The following is a 22,992-nucleotide window of genomic DNA, read 5'->3' on the forward strand; positions in this document are numbered from 1 at the left end:
GTTATAATAAAAGGGCTGTAAATGATTCCAGTTCTGACTGAAGACCTTCCTGTAAGTCCAAAGGGACAAAACAGGAAAAAAGCAAGAAAAAAACAGCAAGGATGCAGAGAGAAAGTGGAGAAAGGACGAATAAAGAAGAATGTCGTCTGTTATTCATCTGTATTCTCAGGAATTCAGGCAATCCCCGGCCTCCTGAGTCCTGCACTTAGGGACTTGGTTTGAAGTTGCTCATGCAAACATGAATCAATCTGATGAAAATCTCACCAGCATGGCGAAACCACAGCACGCCTCCTCCTGGAATTCTTTAGAAAGCTTCAAGATGCTAAACATATCAGCATGAAGGAGTGGAAGGGTCAGTGAATACCCAGAGACAGCCAAGAGAGCATAAAGTGCTTAATAGGTTACTCCCTTTAGTACCAGAGATGATTTAATGCTGGACCACTCATGCATCTGCCTATTTACAGTGCGCTATAGCTATTTCAAGACATTTCTCCAGCAAGTGTAATAAACGACACTAATGCTTTTGGCTCCTCTTTCAATGTAACACAAAAAATGAGGAAAAATGTGGGCGCATTCTTGGTTTTTTGCTGAGCGTGAAGAGACTCAAACTGTACAGCAGGGCCCTCTAGTGGGCTGCAGAGCTACTGCAGGTAGATTGGTGCATGTTTGGAATTGTGTTGGTAAGTTTGACTTCAAAAACACAGAAAAAAAACTTCCCTTCTTTCTTCACAGTCACTGGATAAAAGTCAGACTTTACAAAGCGCCGGCCCTGCAGGTAGTGAATATTGGTTATGCACTTTTGATTTGGTTTGAAGTAGGTGTGTCGAACATGAGACATAGGGGCCAGAACTACTACCAAAATGTCCAATATCACCCGATGGTTTGGTGAGAACTGCAGTGAATATCTTCAGTTTTCTAATAAACTGCACTGCTGTTCCTGTATTACTACACAGCTGCAAAAATGAACCCATGGTCCAAGTATTTTTGACCTTTACAAATCAAATGAATTATATACAATAAAAATAATATTATTTAATTTGAATAACTCACATATAACTGTTTAATTTGAACAACTGAGCTATAACTTGACCACGTGTGGCCACTTAACTGGAGTCAGTTTGACACCCCTGGATTAGAGTGAAAGTGTGTCTGCTCCCCCTTGTGGACAACTTGCAGAATTCAGGGGCTAATTCAAAGTGCTCGGAAACAACAACAAAAAAAACCCAAACAAACAAAAAACAACTACCAAACAATATGGCTCAGTTACAAAACAAACTAAAAATAAAATTAAAAAAATAAAGGAAATGCTACATAGATATGTTGACACATACTTTATTGAAAATTTAAACAACAGTAAATATTTTTTTAAAAATAAAAATCCTAATAAAACATTTAACAACTGATTTTGAAAATCCAGAAAATAAAACAGATGTGTAACCTTTAAATTTTCAACAATTCAACAACAATTCAAGACCCTAAACTTGAATTGGAACAAAGGAACAAGAAACACAATAACTTAATAAGAGGGAAAACATATATACATATTTTTTATGATTCATTCCCCTCATCAACTTGCTGAGCAGCTTCCTGCTCAGTGGCTCTGGGTGCAGGAGGTGGTGGGTGCTGCCTTGACACTAGCTCTTCCTTAAAAGTCTCAGGCAGTGGCTGATGGGTAAAGAAGGCTCCCCTGCAGTCCTGACAGAGATACAAGCATATTTATTGCATTACACATCTCTGACTAAACAATATTAACGAAAAATTTCGAAGATCATTACAGCCATTTTTTTCAGCACATCTTTCATGTAGTGTAGTAGAAACAGTGGCTTACAGCTGGAGGTCCAGGCTGTAGCGGAGGAGGGTAAAGGTACCCAACAGGTACAGGGGGCAGCCACATGTTGGGCAGGAACTGATGAGATGGAGAGGAAATGCTGCTGGGGAGATAGCCTGGCATGCTAACTGGAAAGTGAACAAGAGGCAGACGTGCCATCTGCCCGAATTCACTGAAAAAAGGTGAATCTGGAAGGAAAGACAAAGCATTATAAGCTACTGTACATTTAAACACACAGATTCTTACTCAACTCTTACTCAGACTCAACACTGAAGACATTTTTAAGTTACTTCTGAGTTAGTCTAAAATTTGAGTTATTAAGTGTATTTTTTTTTAATTCAGTGGCAGAAACAAGCTTCCATACCACACCCATAATTATCCATCAAGATGAAAATACACTCTAAAACACACAGAATTTAAAAAATCAGATGAAATGAGATAAACAAGATATTATTTATTTACCCCAGGAAATTCCTAAAAATAATTAGAATAGCCCAATAAATACAATAAATATTATAAATAAATAAAATAAATACAATATAACAAGACAAAGAAGGTTAGTAAGATAAAAAAAAAATCAGACAAAATTAGATGCACAGTGAAAAAGAAAAAAGATTAATTTGCATGGATGTACACCCACATCAATGATTATGCAAATATTAACAAATACAGTTTATGAATGTAGCTTAAACTATTTTATTATATAGTTTATTGGTATATATAATGAAACAATAACACGAATTTTACTATTAAATATTGTAAAAATATGTGCACTGAATCTTTCATCAAGTGGGTGCACCTCCGGCTCAAGTTGTTAAACTTTGTGACAAGAATAATCAGCAAAGACCATAAACAAAATTATCATTAGTATTACTTTTATACTTTAAATAAGTCACAGTAAAATCTTAAATGTCTCACTTTGTATGCATTAGAATATCAGTGCTCCATTAAGTTTAAACCTGCTAACTTTAGCCCCTCTTCATGTCCTAAAGATATTAAATTTGTCAAAAGACAAGTCAAACTATTCTCTCACACTTTTTTCTCTTTTTTTGTGCATGTATTTAATTCAGAAGCATGATTTTAAATGCATATGTAAAAGCATTAAAAACAAATAATAATTTTTAAAAAACAAACAAACAATCAACTGAAATCCTATGAAGGACATAAGAATGTCAGATTATTATTTCAAAATAAAATAAATTACTAATTCAAATTTCTGAGAAAATAACTACAAATTGAAATAATAACCTTAAAATTTGAGCTATTAAGCAATTAAGAAATTTTAATAGCTATATAGTAACCGGACAGTTGGCTTAATTCTGCCAGTCAAAAGTTTGTATTTATTGGCGGAAACAAGCTCCCATACAAATGTATATGTATGCTAATACGGGAGAGAGAAAAAGATGTCAGTTTAGTTTTATAATTTTTTGCTAATTCGTTTGTCGGTGTTTAGATGTCTGCTTATATTAACGACTTTCCCACTTCATGTTAATTCAGTCCGTTGAGCTCAACGTTTCATATTTCATAATTAACAGTATTAGCTTAGTGAGAGGTGTAAAGTTACCACTAGCCGACGGCAGGACATCCCTGCTGTCGCGACAGCCGGATTCGGGCTGTCCTCCCGCCTCAGGCCTACTCCTAGGGTCGGCGGGTGAGCTCCTCTCCGGGCCTCCTCCGGGTGGCGGGCACATCGGTTCAGATGTGGATGGAGCACCCCCATCTGGGTTCGAGGTCCCAAAAGCCTTTTCCCCCCGCTCGTTAACCCTTCTGGCTCCGGGTCGAGGCTCTTTCATGGCTCTTTTCATTTCCCTCTGTAGGGCGGCGATCTTCGTCCTCTCCATTATCAGGTAGCACTTCCAGCACTGGCACTTCAAGAAAGGGCAGACTTTTGTGTGGCCCTTCTTCGGGACGATAATCCCGTGGTGTCGGCACCGGGCGCATTTTGGCTTCCCTGCGTAGTCGTTTGTCCCTGCTGAGTCTTTAGGTAAAGACATGGACATTTCATTAACCGTGGTGTCCGCACTAAATCAACCAAATGGGCCCACTCGTGTGACCCAACGTGAACTATGTTTTTTTTTTGTTTTTTTTTTAGAAAAAGAAGAAGAAGAGAGAGAGAGAGAGAGAGAGATAGGCCTACAGAGGAAAAAGTATCATTTTCAAGTCTGGGAAACCTGTCACTCTCATTGTCCCACGGGCAGTGAGCCAATCACGTGCTGATTTTCTCAATTTGCCTTTTGATTGGTCAGAGCAGAGCAATTGCTTGGTCAGACCAGGCTGCTAATGTCAGGTCACTCAGGGGCAAAAATGTTTCTCATTACATCTTAGAACGAACTGTACATTTCAGACAATTTTTTATAAGTAATGATAAACCTACAGCAAAATGTTATTTGTACAGTATGACTGTCATTCATATAATTTCGTTAGTTTGAGGGTAAGTTTTGCAAAACCTCACCAAAACCTTGGACTTTTTTATTAATCCACCCAGTGCAGGTGTCAGCTGCGAATTTTTTTTTTTTTTTTTTTTTCATTGTGCTGTGCAGTTATAACACTTGCTTCAGTAACTGGGTCTCTTCTGCTGATTGCAGTGAAAGCCTGCACAATCTTGTATCAGCCTCCATAACATGTAAATTTAAGGGCCTCGCAGCGCTATATAAATAAAACTGACAGCAGGTTTTTCCGACTGTCTTGTTTTAAACAATGCATATGATGAAAGTGACATGAGGTAGTTTTGAGAGGCAAAAGATGTGGTGCTGGTTTGCATAAAGCATTTCAAGAACTAGACTTGGTGCTTTGCAATTTTTTAAGGATAATTTGGGGAACGAACCAAAGAGACCAAGAAAAAGTGAATACGTGCACTTTTATTTAAGGTATTTTTTTTTTTTTAAATTATTTGCAGTTTTTTCAAGGAGGAGCAAATTAACAGATCCTTGTTATCCTTTAAATAGAAATATGATATATAGCCTACTTATGTAAATTAAATCCTATTTAAGAAATTGATTTATTACAGTGTAATTGCAGTTGGGAGCCTCTTTGAGGGCAGCACAAATGTTTGAGGAGAAACTATAAGATGTTGAAATCAAATAGTTGAATACCTCTTATCTCTTACTGCCCATCAAAAACAAACAAACAAAAAACATGTAAGCAAATTTTTACACACAATAAATATTTTCAAGCACAGCCTGAGGGTTAACATTTAAGACAGAGACAAAAAATTTTAGATAATTTTTTTTGAAGAGATACTGTTTGTATGAATTATTTCATTTTCATGTTAATTTCCTGGCTCAGAATTGGTCTTTTTTCTTTTACTACATTATAATAAAAATGTCCCATGAATTTGAGTACATGAAAAAAAATCTGTTTTTTAAAAAAAGATCACCATGAACAGACCCAAAGTCCTGAAAGCCCTCAACCTTACCATGATCCGGCCCCCAGCTCAAGAAATGGGAAAGCGACAGATCTATATTTTTTAGATCTGAATAGCTCTTTTCCTGCTACTTATTAACAACTGCCTCATTTATGTTTGTTGTAACTAAAGTTTTTTGTTTTATTTACATCACAAAAAAATTAAGCTGTAGCTGAAGGACATCAAACGTGCCTCTGACAAAACAATCCACACATGAGGAAGATTAAATCAAACATACCTTTAACCTTAGATTTAAATGCACGACAGAAGAAGAAAAATTAAATATAGTAAACCTCTCATGTTAGCCCAGCACCAGATGAGCTCTTATCATAAGCACTGACTTGACACTGAAATGTTATCACACTACTGGATAATAATGCAATTTTTGTACAAAATTGTAATTTTGGCATGTTTAATTTTTTCCGGACAATTCCAAAGATTAACCCTCCCTCCCTCTGTAACTGATACACATTTCAATCCAGTTGCAGATCAAGCATATGAATAAAATTTAAATGAATTTGGTTTAAATTATGTTTTTTTTTTCTCAATACTTTTTTTTTTTTATTATTTCAATCTATAAGGGGATCAAGTTTGGCCATCGATGCATTACATCCATGCTGACCACCTACTTAAATTCATCAAAATCAAGATAATGTGGCAGCTTTTAGACATTGAAAACATACTTTTTGTATGTGTATCACAGCCTAATTCAGAGTTTAGGCTGCACATTTTTTACAGTCACTTACATCAATGCTAAAATGAAAAATATTTTTAAAGATGCTTTTCATTTCTAAATTCCTGTAGTTTATTTTTAATTGAAGCCACTGGAGATGGGCAAAAGAGCTGTTTGCTCTCAGCAGCTCTCTTTACCAACGCAAGACATCTTTAACTTTCTCCACTGTCACATAAAGACTACAAATAAAAATAAAGTTTAATTATAGGATTAAACTGATAAACCCCCTGTAAACTAGTCTATATCGATGTACTTAAAAAATGAGACCATGCGCCGACATTTTTAATCAGTGCATGTGTTGCTCATAGTTGACTGAAAACTGCTAAATATTCTGCACTAAGTACCAGCATTGCAATGAATACACTTGAGAAAACATTTCATTTTCCTGTTTATTTACACAGGGTGGGTGTTACATTAAAATTCCTCATCACCATTTTTATTATAAATACACCATTTTAAACAAGGCTCGACAACCCTCAGTAAAATACATCCTTCAAACCTTTCAAAATATAACAAAACAAAACGCTTTAATGGATACAGATGGATTTCATTTTTGCACCTTTTAAATGTTAGTAATTCATGCACGTTTAGAGTATGAAAATAAAATGATACAGATCCATTGTGTTTACAAAGGAGATTTAACTGAAAACAGCTATACGTAGTGTAAAATACAAATACTGGGTCTGGTGCAAAGCTTAAAGGTCTTTCTCAAAGAAATGCTAACTCATGGCTTATAGCAACTGCGCTCTCTATAATCATCAGTATGTTACAGACATTATTTGCCTTTGAAGGGGGGAAAATACTTGAAGTATTTGTGACATACTGGAACAGACTGTAAAAAGGCTTACCTGATAACACACTATTTATTAAATTATAGATAGCACTGCTTTTTCAGTCAGTTTACAGCATGAAACGTCTCCTAACACTCATCAACCCAGTAAAGTGTTAAACAGTATTTTGCAGGCACTTACAAAGCATGGTTTAGGCCTTTAAATGAGTTCAAGGTTGGATGCAAGTTTCAAAATGGTCCACTGTTAAAACAAACTGATAATATATTATATGCGCAAATGTGTTTCAGTGCTGTTGCATAAAATTCTTGATTACAGTGAAGGTCAAAGTCCAAATTACACCATGGGTCTCTGGAAGACATCTGAGCAAGGTGAACTGTGAAGCAGAAGAATTCCACACAAACATCAGACTTCCCTGAATTACAAAATCACAAAATGTAAAGTAATCAAATCATAAATGTCTACCTACCTTTTAAAGTGTCCAGAAAGGCTGGAATTTAATTGTGTTGGTCTTGAAGTTTGATGTGTAAAGTCCAGAAGTTTCTGAAGGTGTTAATGGTCATATTAAGCTACATTATCGTTTCATTTGTGGAAACTTGCTCTTGGAAGTCCAGGTTTTAAGACAAATGGGAATGGAGAAGACTTCAGATACGGGTAGAGTCTATACGGCAGTGTTGCCCAGGAGAGAAAAGATCTTGAAGCTTGGCATATCCTTAAAGCAGTTTTATTAATCCTCAGGAGACTCAATATTCTGCTCTGCAGAGTTGCTTTTTATCTTTCTTTAGATAAAATTTTCAGAAATATACACATGTACAGGAATTTGAGTTTTTACATCCAATTTGGTTCTAACAGTTTAAGCTAAGGGTCATGAACACTTTTGGTTACAGTGTAACACAGTATTTCATTTAAGTGTTTTTGGAACAGTAAATGCTTATGATGTTAAACTTAAAAAATATCATGTACACTTGAAACATCTGTGATAGATACTGAAAATAATGAGCGGTTGCTAGCTGCTTACAGTACATAATCAGAAAGTCTGATGAGATAGCATGAACACTAAATGTAAATGTGACATATACAATAAACAAAATTATTCAATTTGAAAGTTATGTAACAGCCCCATGCAGAGCAGAATAAAGGTAGTCTTTATTCCACTGAGAGTTAGGCATCTGGTGAGCATTGTGGCTTTATAGCACATCCTTCCCTTACAGATCAGTATCTGCGGCCATAGCTTGGGGAACTGTAGGAAGAAGAAGAGAAGGTTGTTGTGAAGCTTGATCCTGTAGCATCCATGCTGCCTCTTCTGGAGCCTGACCTGGAACCAGTTCTAGAGCCAGACCGTGAACCAGTAGCAGAGCCAGACCCACTGATGCTATAGGGACTGTAAAGGCCTTTGCTTGACTGAGATGAGGCTTCAAGTAGTCGCAGACCAGTTCCCTCCTCTGTCATGCTCCTTTCAATTGCATCCTTGTAGGAGATCTTCAGCTTGGTTTTAGGGCACGTGAGGTATTTTGAATATGCACTAACGTCTCGTAACTTCTGTGCAGTGCGTGCATCTAAGGTGCCCTTTCTCACGGCCTCATCTATGGAGACTCTGCCTGTAGCATCCGGTTCAATCAATCCACCGGTGAGATACTGGACCTCTAGGAACCGTTGTCCGGCCTCATAGTACAGCCAGCCTTTCTTTAGAGCTTGGGCTGCTGACATTTTGGTTTTAGTCCTTGGATCTTCAAATCCATTGTACGCCTTCTGAGCTAAACTGATACGGTCCACCATAATTTTATCCACAAGCCCTTTATTCATTGCATCTGCAACTGAGAATTTCTCTCCAGTGTTTGGGTCGATGATGCCTCCTGTGCAGGCCTGAGCTTCCAGCAGCCTTTGACCTGTTATATTATCAACAAGGTTTCTGTGAATGGCCTCTGTGACAGACACCTTCTCTAATGTCTCTGTGTCTAAAATACCAGCTATAGGGCCAGTTTCCTCTGTTGGGTCACTCCATGTGGTTGCTGGTGTTTTTATGGAAGGTATTGGGCTCATGGGGTAGGAAGAAGAGGAGCCAAAGGAGGATGAGCGTGATCTGCTTCCGCTCATATTTCCAGACAGCATGTCTGCAAATTCTGTGATGGACAGCATTCCTGATCGATACTGATCCAGAGCCGACTTATCAATCAAGCCCCTTGAAATTGCATCATCGATATCATACTGTCGACCAGACCTCCTATCAATGATCATGGATTTCACAACTCCGTCAGATGAAGTGATAGTAATTTCCTCCCATTCACACTCCTGCTCTGCAAGTTCTAGATAAGTCTGGTGGTCAATAAGTCCTTTCTGATACGCTTCATACACAGACATCTCTTTGCCAGACTCTGGATCGACGATGACAACCCTTCGTTTGCGAACAGAAGATTTGGACGATGTCTTTCTCTCACGTTTCTTTTCTTTCAGTAGCAGAAGAGCAAGGCCAGTCTCTGGGTCTATCATACATCTCTCCATCAGCTGCAGGTAGGTGAGGTTTTCCTCAGTGTTGGGGTCAAAGAAGCCCTTTGTGTCATCAGAAGGGTCAGTGAGGATAGCATTCATTTCTTCATCAAAGAGGCCACGTTCATAGGCTGTTTCTACTGGCAATCGGAGACTCTCCTGTGGATCAATTATTCCACCAGTAGCGATCTGAGCCTCCAGCAGACGAATGCCATGGTCTTTCAGAATGAGTCCCTTTTTCATTGCCTGGAAAAGAGAGATAACCTTGCCAGAATAAGGGTCTTTGTAGCCTGTCACAGCTCGCTCAGCTGAGAGGAGTTTGTCTTTAAACTCTGGGCCAACAACACCCATTTTAACAGCTTCAGTGACATTTAGTTTTAGGTTCTTAATTGGATCAATTACATAACCGGTGGCAGCTTGAGCCTCAAGAAGCTCAAAGGCAGTCCCTGGTCTGATCATGTTTTTCTTCATTGCTTGGTAAATTGATAAACGGTCTTTGCTTGATTCTACATACACGCCAGCAATACAGCTGGTCCCCTCAAGGTACTTCTTCACATCCCTGCTGACCTCCTCCACTGTGATGATCCCCTCAGTGAGATCACTGTATGTCTTTTGGTTGATAATCTGCGACCGGAGCAGCTCATCCACAGTGATTTGTTTTCTGAGACCCTTAAAGAGAAGCCTTCTGTCTGCCAGTGAAAGCAGCCGCAAACCACTTTCTTTATCCACTCTGCATCTTTTCAGTAGCTGGGCATAGGACTGTTTCTCATCTGTTGTTGGATCAGTATAACCTCGCACATCCGCAGCAGGCTCAGTTATTCTCTCAAGTGTCTCCTTGTTGATGTATCCACGCTGCATGGCAACATCTATGGGGAGATGGAAGTAGTATTCAGGATCCATCAGTCCTCCAGTGGCATTCTGGGCCTCCAAAAGCCTTAAGGCATAGTCCTCAGGTATGAGGTCTTTTTTCATTGCCTGAAAGAGAGAAATCACTTTTCCAGTGTATGGATCCTTGTAACCTGTAACTGCTCTCTCAGCAGAGAGAAGTTTATCATGGAGTTCAGGACCTACAAGCCCCTTACGTACAGCTTCATCAACTGTTAGAAGTTCGTCTTTAACTGGATCAATCATGAATCCTGTTGCAGCTTGGGCCTCAAGGAGATTCAAAGCGACTTCGGGCTTAATCTGTCCATTCTTCATAGCCTGGTAAATGCTGATCTTTGGAGGACTGTCTGACATAATTCCAGCAATACAACCAGTGCCAAAGAGGTACTGCTTTACTGATGGCATTTCCATTACTTCCCGAATATTCATCTTTTCTTGTTTCAGAAGGTTGTATGTGTGCAAGTCAATAATTCGGGCATTGTACAGCTCATCAATCGTAACCCTTCTTCTGATTACATCACAGGACATACTCTGCTCAGACTTTAGTGTCTCCCTTTGTTCAATTATTTCAATGATGACAATTAGCATTCTTTCTCTTGTGATTTGCCCCAGGCGATACTGCTCCATGAGGCGGCGCCTCTCTTCTGCTGGAAGCAAATTTGAGTTCATGACTTCCCAAATGGTCGTACTCTTTCCTGCAAAACTCTTGAGTGGGATGTCAATTTGAGTATTAGCTAGATCTGTTTGGGCTTGCTCCTCTGAGTACTGGTAAGACTTCTCAACAGGAGCAGGAGCTTCAACCTTTGACAGAGGGAGGTAGCACAGACCAGTGTTGGGATCTCTCTTGCATTTCTCCAGCAGCTCCTTGTAGGTCACTCTTTTATTGGTGTTGGGATTAGTGAAGCCCTTAACATCACCTGTGGGTTCACTAAAAGATTTAGCCATTTGTTTGCTGAAGTAGCCCCGCTGAATGGCCACATCATTGGGAACACGATGGCTGCTAACTGGATCAATTATCCCTCCGGTAGCAAACTGAGCTTCAAGAAGAGGAATAGCATGCTCCCTCAGTACAAGCTCTTTCTTCATGGCTTGCAACAGAGAAATTTTATTGCCTGTATATGGATCTTTATATCCTGTCACTGCTTTTTCTGCTGAGAGGAGTTTCTCGTGAAGCTCTGGACCAACGACTCCAGCTTTCACAGCATCATCCACAGAGTATTTCAGGTTTTTGACTGGATCTGTTATGAAACCAGTTCCTGCTTGGACCTCAAGTAATGTGAGCCCAGTGCTCTGTTGCAAAATACCTTTTTTTATTGCTTGATAGATGCTCAACTTTTCATCAGAATCTCCCATTGTGATACCATCAATGCGGTCTGTGCCCCGCAGGTACTTCCTGACTTTATCAGTTTCACTGACTTCTTTGGGTGTCTTTTTACCATTTTGGAGTTGCTCAAATGTAGCCTTATCAATGATGTTGGAATCAAGTAATGAACTGGCAGTGACTGGTGCTCTTAAGCCTTCAAAGCAGGCCTCTTCTTTTGTTTTGTCTTCTTTTTCATCAACCATTGTTATCACAATCTTTATCAGCTTTTCAATTGTCACATAACCCATTCTGTACTGGCGAATCAGTTCTATCCTTTGTTCCTCAGTGATGTATTCAGAGTGTATGATTTCCCAGATTGTGACTTTCCTCCCTTTGAAAGGTCCATACTCCAGTTCCATGGTGGCTTGGTTCAAAGCTTCCTTTGTTTTAGCTTCTGTAATCTGTTTGTCTTCCTTTGGCTTTGGAGCCTTCTTTGAGAGAGAGAGCATTGGAAGTCCAGTTTCTTTGTCTATGACACATTTATTCAAGAGCTGAGCATAAGTTGCATCCTCTTGTGAGTTGGGATCATAGAAGACCTTTGTCTCATCTGTGTTTGTGTTCAAGGTCTTGGCGATTTCCTCATCAAAATACCCACGCTTGCAGGCGATTTCATGTGGGATGCGATAGCTTTTGATGGGGTCAATAATTCCACCTGTTGAAAGTTGTGCTTCTAGCAGACGGATGCCATGTTCTCTCTTGATAAGGCCTTTATTCATGGCTTCAAAGAGAGATACATTTTTTCCTGTGTATGGATCTCTGTAGCCACTGATAGCTCTCTCTGCTGACAGAAGACGCTCATGCAGCTCTGGGCCAACAAGACTCGACTTAACAGCTTCATCAACGGGGACTCTTTCATTTTTTACAGGATCAATTATAAACCCTGTTGCTGCTTGAGCTTCAAGAAGATTCAAGGCTGTCTCTGGAGAAAGTAATTCTTTTTTCATAGCTTGATAGAAAGGCATTTTCTCCTTGGTTGGTTCATAGAACAGTCCAGCAATGCTGGGTGTCCCATTCAGTGCCTTCTTCACAGGATCCATCTCAGAGATCTCTTTAACTGTTATCTTTCCATTACTCAACTTGTTGAACACATCTTTGTTTATAACCTTGGACTCTAGCAGTTCATTGGCTGAGACTGGAGCCCTCAAGCCATTGAACACATTTTCATTGTTCTTCTCCTTGTCTTCCACAACAGTGATGACAATTTTGATGATCTTTTCCACTGTGATCTTGCCAGTCTTGTACTGTCGGATCAGCTCTCTTCTTTGTTCTTCTGTGAAATATTCTGAATTTATCACTTCCCAAATGGTGACAGTTTTTCCTTTGAACTTTCCAAAAGGAACATCAACATTTGATTTACTGAATATGTCTTTAGTCTCCACATCTGTGTATGTTCTCTCTGTTTGAGCTGCTTTCTCTGTCACTGGTAATATCAGCAGGCCAGTCTCTGTATCCTTATTGCATTTTTCCAGTAACTGTTTATAAGTGAGTTGCTCCTGTGTGCTTGGGTCAATGAATAACTTGCAGTCATCGCTGGGATCGCTGAGTTTTTTGTTGATGTCTGCATCAAACTGACCCTGCTTGCAGGCTGTTTGAAGGGGAACTCTGTGGCTGTTGATGGGGTCAATAATGCCACCAGTTGCAAGCTGTACATCCAGGAATTTGGTGGCCTGCTCCTTCTCAATAAGTCCCTTCTTCATGGCCTCAAAAAGAGAGATTTTGGCTCCAGTAAAAGGATCTTTAAAACCAGTGGCTGCCCGCTCTGCAGAAAGCATCTTGTCATGAAGTTCAGGGCCAATTAACTCCTCCTTAACAGCCTCATCTACAGAGAGAAGCTTGTTTTTCACTGGATCAACAATGAAGCCTGATGCTGCTTGAGCTTCCAGGAGCATTGTAGCAGTGTTTGGAGTAATCTTCTTCTCTGTCATAGCCTGATAGATACTCATTTGTTCTTTGGAAGGAGTCAGGATGCCTCCAACACAGCTCTCTCCCTTAAGATATGCTTTTAGCTTCTCTGTTTTTCCGAGTTCTTGTACAGAAACTTTGCCCTTTTTCAATTTATCAAACTCCTTCTTGGTCAGGACACCAACTTCATGAAGCCTTTCAGCAGGAACCTTCTCTCTTATTCCGTCAAATGCTAACATTGATTCTCCATCTTTCTTCAGCCCATCCTCAACAGAGCCATTGAAAACTTTCTTTGTTGTTCCTACCATTGTCATAGCAACGAGCTGGTCCTCTGGGACCTCATCGGTCTGAACTTCAATTTCCTTTGTTGTTGATGAACCCTGCTTTGAAGCAACCTCAAGATTCTGAAGTCTCTCTCTGAGCTTTTTGTTCTCCTCTTCCAAAAGTTTTTCTTGTTCAATCCTTTTCTTTTCTAGCACGTCCAATTCTCTCTCTCTGTTTTTCATCTCTGCTTCAGCCTCCTTTTGTTTCTTTACAGCTTCATCCATAATGGCCTGAAGTTTCTTCCTTTCCTCGTCCATTAGCTTACGCTGACGTTCTTGTTCATCTTTAAGAGCCTTGGCCTTGTTTACTTCATCCTCAAACTGCTTTTCAAGCTTCTTTTTCTCATCTTCAACAGCCTTTTCTCTTTTCAACAGCACCTCCTTCTCAGTGAGGAAAGACTGCTGAAGTATGGCTTTCTGCTGCTCAATTTGCGCTTGTTGGGCATTTTCCATCTGTTAGGAAAAACATAGTTTTTTAAAACGGCAGTAAACTGTTAGTGAAATATCACTCATCAATAAATGCATCTTAGATATTGGAAGAAATAACTCAGTATATCTATATATTTAAAATATCAATAACACTTTCATGTCTATATGAAGCTACAGTTAGCAGTTAGTAAACTTAGCTTAGTATCTAGACTGGGTACTGCTAATGTAGCTTTGCCCAATAAAAACAAAATTTAGCCCCTTAAAAAAAATTACATAACATATTAAATGGTAAATGGCCTGTATTTATATAGCGCTTTACTAGTCCCTAAGGACCCCAAAGCGCTTTACACAACCAGTCATGCACCCATTCACACACACATTCACACACTGGTGATGGCAAGCTACATTGTAGCCACAGCTGCCCTGGGGCGCACTGACAGAGGCGAGGCTGCCGGACACTGGCGCCACCGGGCCCTCTGACCACCACCAGTAGGCAACGGGTGAAGTGTCTTGCCCAAGGACACAACGACCGAGACTGTCCAAGCCGGGGCTCAAACCGGCAACCTTCCGATTACAAGGCGAACTCCCAACTCTTGAGCCACGATATTAAATATAATTTAGTTAAAATAGTGACAATGAGAAAATGCATTGCTCCTGGCCAAATAACAGCTAACATGCTAACCTAACTGTCACCAAGCTTTTGCTTTACATTTAGCACCTAGAACATCAGTGCTCCTGTTGTTAAACACTCTGCAATTATATAAATTGAACTATTTATAATATATATCTATATATATCTATATATAGATATATACACACATATATTGTACTACTACTATATCTTTCTGTAATGTATTTAAGCATGCTAACACAAACACTCTACTGTCACTTACATGTTTAACAGGACAATATTAACTATAAGAGTCTTTAAACTGAATAACAGTGTTAATACAGGCCACAATACCTCTTTAGATTTCTTCTGAAGCTCCTCTGCATCCTTTTTCAGTTTCTCTTTCTCCTTTTCAAGGTCTGCTAGGGCTTTCTTCAGGTCATCAGCTTCTCTCGTGCTCTGTAGCCTCTGTGTCTCCAACTTCTGCACAACGATTTCTGTCGTTTGTTTTTCAGTCTCTTGGAGACGAGTTTTTGCTTCGTCGGCTTGCTTCTTGAATTTCTTTGCCTCCGTTTCAGCTTTAGCTTGAGCATCGCTGAGCTCTTTCACTTTCACTTTCAGTTTCTCTGCTTCAGCTGCAACTTCAAATTGCCTCTTTCGTTCGGCTTCCAGGGATTTCTGGAAATCCTCTGTCTCCTTATCAAGGCGCTGTTGGATCTGTTGTTTGTCCTCCAAAAGTTTTTTAGCTTTTTCCTGTGCCTGGTCCTTCTGTTTCTGGAGCTCCTCTGCTTCAGCTTTTAGTTTCGTAGCCTCTTGGATGGCCTGCATTTTCTCTTTTAGCATTTTCTCTGCAAGTGCCCTCTGTTCAGCCAAGTCAGATTCAGCAATCTGCCTTTGTCTGGCAGCTTCTTCAGCTTCCACGCTGAGTCTAGCAGCTTCCTCTGCAAGGCTCTTCATTTTCTCTGCTTCCTCTGCAAGTAATTTCTGTGTACTGTCTTTGTCCTTCTTCATCAGGCGCCGGTTTTCTTCCTCAATTTTGAGCTTAAGCTTCAGGAGCTCTTCCATCTGGATCTTAACTTTCGACAACTCATCCTCCACCTGTGCCTTTTGCTTGACAGCGTCATTTACTTCACCTTTAACTCGCTGAAGCTCTTCATCCAACACCTTCTTCTGCTTATCAGTTTCATCCAGCTGAAGTTTAACCAGTGTCAGTTCCTTCTCCACCTGCGACTTCTGTGTAAGTGCTTGTTCCGCCTCTTTTTTGTGCTTGGCCATCTCTGCATCAGCCTGCTGCTTCTGCTTTAGGGCTGCTTGCTCAGCTGCAGCTCGCTTAGAGGCCTCTTCCTCTGCTTCTTTTCTCAGTTTCTCTGCATCCTTCTGAGCTTTGGCCTGTTTAGCGGCTTCTTCTTCTGCAGCTTTCTTCAGCTTTTCAGCTTCTTCTGCTTTTTGGCGGAGCAAGGCAGCCTCTTTCTCAGCTTTCTCTTTGGCTTTCTCAGCAGCTTCTGCAAGTTTCTTAGCATTTTTGAATTCGTCTTTAAGCTTCTCCTGAGCAAGGCTATCTTCTTTATTCTTACTGAGAACATCTTGAGTTTTCTGCTCTGCGGCACTGCATTTTTGTGCTGCCTCTTTGGCTACAATGACCTGCTTTTCTGCCTCTTTCTCAGCTTGCTCTTTCTGCTTATTTGCCTCTTCGGCTTTCTTTTTGAGGCGTTCGACTTCCTCCTGAGCAGCTTTGCATTGACGAGCTGCCTCCTCTTCGGCTGCAGTTATCCTCTTCACCTTCTCCTCAGCCTCTTTCCTCTTCTTCTCTTCCTCTGCAGCAAGCTTTTTTAGTTTGTCTGCCTCTTTTTCAGCCTTAAGTTTGCTCTTCTCAGTCTCATCTGCAATATCCTTCAGTTTCTTTAATTCACCCTCTAGATCTGACTTCTCTTTTGAGGCTTTCTCAAAGTTGATTCTGATGATATGAATCTCCTCTTCGACCACCTTCTTTTGCCTCAAAGTTTCTTCCACAATAGTTTTTTGTCTCTCCAGCTCAGAGTCAGATGAGCTCTTAAGGTGTGTGATTTTCTCCTCAATCTCTTGCTTATGCTGAGCAGCTTGGTCCTCCAGCAGCTTTCTTTGATAGGCTTCCTCCTCAGCTTTTCTCTTTAGTCTTTCATTCTCTGCTTCTTTAGCTTTGAGGGCGATCTCCGCTTCAGTCTTTAGCAGAGTTGCCTCATTGATAGCAGCCAGTTTTTCCTTAAGGATTTTTTCCGCCTCAGCTCTTTGCTGGGCTGCCTCGTCCTCTGCAGTCTGCCTCTGCTTCTTCGCCTCTTCGGCGACTGATCTCAGTCTAGCAGCTTCCTCAGCCAGTTGTTTCATTTTCTGCGCTTCAGACTCAAGAAGCTGTTTGCTCTTTTCTGTGTTTGACAGTGTCACCTTCTCAGCTTGAATCTTCATCTGTAGCAGAGCGTCCATTTCACTTCTGACTTTAGCCAGTTCGTCTTCGAGCTGTTTTCTCTGTTTTTCTGCAGCATTCACCTCGTTCTTCAGACGCTGGAGCTCACTATCCAACAGGCCCCTCTGCTGCTCAGCATGTTCAAAGTCAGCCTTTAAGCGTATGCATTCTTGCTCTGCAGACAGTTTTTGTTGGGCTATCTGTTCAGCAAATTTCCTCTGTTTTTCCAGCTCCATTTCTGCATTCTCCTTCTGTTTAAGTGCAGCCTCTTCAGCTTTAGCCCTTTTCTTGGCATCTCGCTCGGCTTCAACCTTCTGCCTCTCTGCTTCCTCTTGAGCCTGACTCTTCTTTTGAGCTTCCTCCTCAGCTTGTAGCCTCAAGCGGAGAGCTTCATTGGCTTTCTGTCTCCATGTTTCCAGCTCTTTCTCTGCTTGCTCCCTGGCTTTGTTAGCTTCCTCTTGTTGTTTCCTGAGTTTTTCGGCTTCCTCCTGTAGCTGAAGAACAGTTCCCTGCTCTTTCTTGAGAGATTCTTCCAGTTTTGTTGCCTGTTCATTGAATGACATAGCTTTGGTTTGCAACTGCGTGGCAGCAGTCTTCTGTGCCACCTCTTCTACAACTTTAATCTGCCTCAGTTTTTCCTCCTCAGCCTGTTTCATGCGCCTCTCTGCCTCTTCGGCTTGTAGTTTAAATTTCTGCAGGTCATCCAGTGCTTTCTGCTTTTGTTTGGCTGCCTCTTTCTCGGCTTCAGATTTACGCTTTAGCTCATCTTCAGCATTTTTCTTTTTCTGAGTCTCCTCAGTCACCTGTTTGCGAAGCCTTTCCGCCTCGTCTTGAGCAGCCTTCCTGTGCTTCTCAGCTTCAGCAGCTTTGTCTCTGAGCTGCTGTAACTCAGTCTCAGCTGTGCTCTTCTGTTTCATTGTTGCCTCCAACTGAATCCTAATTATGTGGATTTCTTCCTCGATCTTGGTACGACTGATGAGCGCCTCTTCCAGCTGCTGATTCTTGGACTTGATCTCCTGCTCTGACAGACTCTTCAGCTGATGCAGCTCCTGCTGAATGTTTTGCTTCTGTTTTTCAGCATCCACTGCAACGTCTTGTCTCTTATTGGCCTCTTCCTTCATCTTTAATTTCAGCTCCTCTGCCTCTTTCTCTGCTTTGGCCACAGACTTGGCGTGAGCTTCAGCCAACTGTTTCTGCTTATCTAATTCCGCCTGCATCTCTGCCATACGTTTCCTCTCCTCTTCTTTAACTTTTTCAGAAGCTTTCTGCATTAATAAAAGCAAAGGAGTGAAGGGAGCTGCATGTTAGAGGTTTTAGATCATAAAATACAACAATAGGCATAGTTATGACTCAATATACACAACACAGATTTTTAACTGGAGAGATAATTCTGCATTGGGAAATGCTTTTCACGTTCATTTAACGTATGGCACACAATGTATGACACTTTCACAACACCGGACAACACTACACGTTGCTCTCATGCATAATCAGTGTAAAAAGTCTGGTAATATTATACAGTACTTTATATTATGGAGTTGGTAAAAACAACTGCAAATTCTGTTTACAAGTGAACTCATCACAGTGTTAATATTTTGAAGGCGTGGAGGTTTTGTTGCTGGTGATGTATTTTAGTGAAAAACTTTGATATGTAATCACTAGGATTTAATTCAGTCACAATTTTATACATTTCTCTCTACCACTCATTGATTTTCTTAACATAAATAGGTTTTATTGAAAAGTGTAAAATAACAAGAAAAAAAACCAAGCAAATAATAAATAATTAGCAGCATGCAAAAAGTGCCGAGTGCAGATTAAATAATCCCAAACATATATATTTTTGCAGCAATCAGAATGAAAAGAAACATAATATCATCGGTAAGAAGAAGAAGAGCATAGTGATGCAGCAAACACAGCATGACTTCATGTAACATTTAACACAGCAAGCTTGGATTTAAATGCACGTGACATGACACAAATCCAAGATCCCTCAAGTCTGAGATGAGTTCTACTGTTACATAAGAAGGTATTGTTGTGGTGACTGATACCTACAAGGAAGGTTCAACACTTTAGAAACCTGTCACATTGACCTTTAAACTGACGTCTGGTTTAGGGAGCAGCTGATTTCTTTTGTAACATTTTATTTGCTAGAGGAAATCATTAGAAGCAATCACTCAACTGTCATTTATCAAGCTCCCTTGTTCATAAGGGGCTGCCACAGCAGCAAGCTGTGTGTGTTTGATTTGGCAGATTTATCGGGCACAACAAGTAGTAAAAAAAGACACACACACGCACACACACACACACACACACACACACACAAAAAAAAACATCGACTGGCTTTGCTGCCTGTTTTTCTCTTTAAAACTAATCTTTGAGTTTTGGACGTGTGAAAACACCGCTCCCATTCAGGGATTTTAAAAATCTACAGACTAATCAGAATGTGAAATCTTAATTTGTTGTGGTGCTAAACAGTACCGTCAACAATCAGCTACATTATAATTTGATTTATTAAGACAAGAGAAACAATTACAATAGCTTGCACATCTCATTAAATGACAATATCTAGACTTCCAAAACCATCTTACAGTAAGCTGATGCTCAGCCAGGGAAACTGAAATTCTTAAGTTATTACTGAACTGAGAACACCGTCAATAATGAAAGATTTCTAAATATGTGTGAACCTTCCCTTCACTACAGACACGAATCTGACGTGGAGACGAATGAAATGGGCCAGAGGATTGTTTTTAAATACCTGGTGCTTTGGGGTTAATTCATCTCTTAAGCACGTGATTAATACTCATCATGACAAAGCACTGGCGAGCAGGTCAAAAGGATCAAACAAAACAGAAAGTTAGAAAGGAAGAAAAAAGGAGGGGAAGCAAAGGTAAATTTAAAAATAATGCATCTGAGAAGGTAGGGAGCCTGAAGCCTTTACACTACGAGTGTGGGTGATTTCAGCAAGAAATGAAGAAGTGATCATCAAATTTAAATTGTTGGAAAAGCAGTTGAGCAGTTTGAAAATGTGACTGAATTCAGGGCCATACAACAGTCATGTTTACAGATCGTGTGAAATGATTTGACTAAATACACATAGTGTCGGGGAATGAGAGACATATACCGTAGTGGGGATGTGATGTGCGGTAACAGTAGGATGAAATTGTTTGCTTCACCACTGTACGCCTAAAATTATGTCTGCACTCTTGGTAACAGACTCAAAATTTTGATGCTATTTGATGGAAAATGGTTTCCCATACATTACATTAGTGAGGACTTAACTGCACTGTTGTGTCTACTGAGTGTGCACACTTACCTCTTCTTCCTCCAGGCGGCGCTGTGTGTCTGTGATGAATTTGATGTACTGACTGGTGAGAGTCAACAGCTCACTGTAGCGTGTTCTCAGCGTAACATACTGAAAAAAAACAAAGTAAAACTCACTTCACCAAATCGAATGAATGATTATTCTTTTTTTAGTCATATATCTTCATATATGATGCTTTCCTCTTGACTTTTAGTGTGAGGAGAAAGCAGAATATATTCCCAAAATGCCAAAATGGGCATAGGTGACAATTTCGGTATAATCATTGACTTAGATTCATGTTTAAAGAACAAATATGCCTGATTTAAATGCAGCTTTAACAGTCTTCTTCAACATAAATAAATACAAGCAGCTCATAGATCTTTATTGAAGCTGCGTTTAGTTTCCCTTCTGTTAGTTTCCATCATGTTCTGCTGAGATTTGCACAGATTTTTCCCTGCTGGCGACCTTAATGTTGGCAGCAAAACACAGTGACAGGTTAACCATCATGAAAGCTTCCCCTGCTTCCTTCACAGCCAGACTGTTCAAAAACTGTTGGTCCCGCTGTGTCTGACTGTTGAAAGCTAGAGCCAATCAAAACGTGTCCCAATATGTTGGACGAGGAATAAGAAATAAACACGCTGTTCAGTCCACATAAAGTGGAACACCTGGTCGACCTACCGCTGGCAGCTCAACAGCTGTGTTTGTAAGCCCTACCTCCTGAATGATATTATCAGATGCACACTCCATTTTGGGCTTTTTCAGAGGAGATGCTATGGGATCCTGGAGGGCTTTGTATGTCAAAATCTGGAACTCGTAGTCCTGAAAACAAGAAGGAGGGGAAAAAAATTAATGTCAAGTTAAGCAGCAAAGATTCATTTTTTGAAAAAGCTGAAAATTTTCAGTATTTACTTTGACTGAGTCGATATAAGCCTTTGCATTTTTCTGGCAATTTTCAATCTCCTCCTTGTTTTTCTCAATTTCTCCCAGGAGTTTCTGTAAATATGATTTAAAACAGAGAATATATCATGATTAGAAACTATTTCAGGGCATACTTCACAAACCAAGCATGATTCACACCGGGGGAGTCAAAAATTTAAGTGGAGTGAATTTTTAATTTTCTTTGGTGACACCCCAGTGAACACCAGAGGGCATGACGACTCCTCTACGCTTTGCCCCACACAACTTATTCTTTCCCTTTACAATACCTTCTCCTGTGCCAGCTGCTCCCTGAGAGCCTTGCTGTCCCCGATTGGCACAGCCTGAATTTTCTCCTGCCTCTGCTTCGCTTCTTCGAGCCAGCGGATGAGCCACTCGTAACTTTCACGGTAGGAGTTCATGTTGCGCCCCAGGAGGCCGAGCTCCCGCTGCCTCAGGTCCATCTGTGCAAACACAGCTTGCCACCGCTCCAGGAGGCTGCTGACCAGCTGACGGTAATGCTCCAGATCAGCATCGCGCTCGCTGTGAATCCTCGTCATTTTGTCGTTAATAGCCGTCGCCCTCCTAAGCTCGTCCTGCAGGCGGTCGAATATCACCTGGTCGGCCTCTGCTTCGGCACGCATGGACTGCACAGAGAAAACAGCAAAGTTACCACAAAAATGAAGCAGTCTGACACAGAAACAAATCTGGAAAATGCAGAAACATCTTGATACCTTCAGCTGACTGCGCTGATCCTCCACTTCCTTCTCATCACCAGGAACTTTACTGACGTTGCGCAGACGAGTCTCGTAACTCTTCAGTGCGTCTTCTGCATCTTTAGTGTTTCTGATCACGACATCAATCGTCTTCAGCCTGAAAACAAGATGTCTGCACTTTAGGAACAGCAAAAAAACCCACAAACACATAGCTGTGGCTTAAAATCCATCAGTAAGTTCTCACTTGTCCAGGTAGACTGAGGAGAGGCCGTAAACATGATCCATCTTCTTCAGAGTCATGTCCAGTTCAGAGCGCAGCACCGGGGCGGAGCTGGACTGCTGAGGAGAAGCCAGAACCTCCTCTGTCTTTTCAGCAATGGAGCTCAAGTCGTTCTTCAAGCCTTCCAGCTCAGACTGCACTTTCTGTTACAAACAAACAGGAAGATGACTTGCTAGAAGACCACTTATTGTTTACTCATATTTATTTCTGCATTCATCTTTGTGTTTTGCACCATTTGCTCTGCAGTCTTCAGGGCGCAGGCTTTCAGTGGTTCCTTGTCGACAGGCTGGCGGAGACGCGTCACCGTTCGAGTCTCGCAGCCTTCCAGCCTCAGCCGAAGGTCCTTGATCTTCGTCAGGTAGGTTTTGCACACAGTCTCGTCTTGCTCTCCTAGTTGGAACAACACATATTGGATTTTATATGTATTTAAAAGATATAAGCAATTTAAGAATTTGAACTAACTGTAAGAGGTGCAGTATTAGTTTCAGGATCCTAAAAGTTAAAACAGTTATTTCACAGAATTGCCTGTGATTCTCTGGATGGTTAAATTTTGGTTAACTAATTTAATCTCCTAAGAATCAAAAAATTCTGAATT

General features: G+C 40.6%; 2 protein-coding genes across 9 annotated transcripts in view; both read right to left on the minus strand.

The window, feature by feature from the left end:
* Positions 1-1,316: 1,316 nt before the first annotated feature.
* On the minus strand, positions 1,317-4,473 carry LOC116315304 (doublesex and mab-3 related transcription factor 1-like). The gene is made up of 3 exons (XM_031733575.2): positions 3,393-4,473; positions 1,829-2,016; positions 1,317-1,695 (listed from the first exon to the last, which is right to left on the minus strand). Exons 1-3 carry the CDS (start codon positions 3,826-3,828, stop codon positions 1,549-1,551), a joined length of 771 nt encoding a protein of 256 aa, XP_031589435.2. The 5' UTR covers positions 3,829-4,473; the 3' UTR covers positions 1,317-1,548.
* A 1,862-nt stretch (positions 4,474-6,335) lies between these two features.
* The window catches only part of pleca (plectin a), a 105,287-nt gene continuing 88,630 nt past the window's right edge, over positions 6,336-22,992 (minus strand). For all 8 annotated transcript variants that reach the window (XM_039606038.1, XM_039606042.1, XM_039606043.1 and 5 more), the window contains 10 exons: positions 22,630-22,787; positions 22,362-22,540; positions 22,136-22,274; positions 21,692-22,048; positions 21,396-21,479; positions 21,201-21,305; positions 20,499-20,597; positions 15,103-18,450; positions 7,222-14,162; positions 6,336-7,128 (listed from right to left, as the gene is read on the minus strand). In XM_039606038.1, the coding sequence (XP_039461972.1) occupies positions 7,965-14,162; positions 15,103-18,450; positions 20,499-20,597; positions 21,201-21,305; positions 21,396-21,479; positions 21,692-22,048; positions 22,136-22,274; positions 22,362-22,540; positions 22,630-22,787 (10,667 nt within the window). In that variant the 3' untranslated portion in view covers positions 6,336-7,128; positions 7,222-7,964. The remainder of the gene's footprint in view (positions 7,129-7,221; positions 14,163-15,102; positions 18,451-20,498; positions 20,598-21,200; positions 21,306-21,395; positions 21,480-21,691; positions 22,049-22,135; positions 22,275-22,361; positions 22,541-22,629; positions 22,788-22,992) is intronic.

The sequence above is a fragment of the Oreochromis aureus genome, linkage group 22 (genome assembly GCF_013358895.1).
Source record: "Oreochromis aureus strain Israel breed Guangdong linkage group 22, ZZ_aureus, whole genome shotgun sequence".
Lineage (NCBI taxonomy): Eukaryota > Metazoa > Chordata > Actinopteri > Cichliformes > Cichlidae > Oreochromis > Oreochromis aureus.

Excerpts from the sequence above, each read along its gene's own strand:
- LOC116315304 (XM_031733575.2), bottom strand. The coding sequence starts at position 3,828 with ATGTCCATGTCTTTACCTAAAGACTCAGCAGGGACAAACGACTACGCA. Across the intron at positions 2,017-3,392 it reads TGTCCTGCCGTCGGCTAGTG|ATTCACCTTTTTTCAGTGAA; the intron begins GTAACTTTACAC and ends CTTTCCTTCCAG. Across the intron at positions 1,696-1,828 it reads TACAGCCTGGACCTCCAGCT|GACTGCAGGGGAGCCTTCTT; the intron begins GTAAGCCACTGT and ends TATCTCTGTCAG.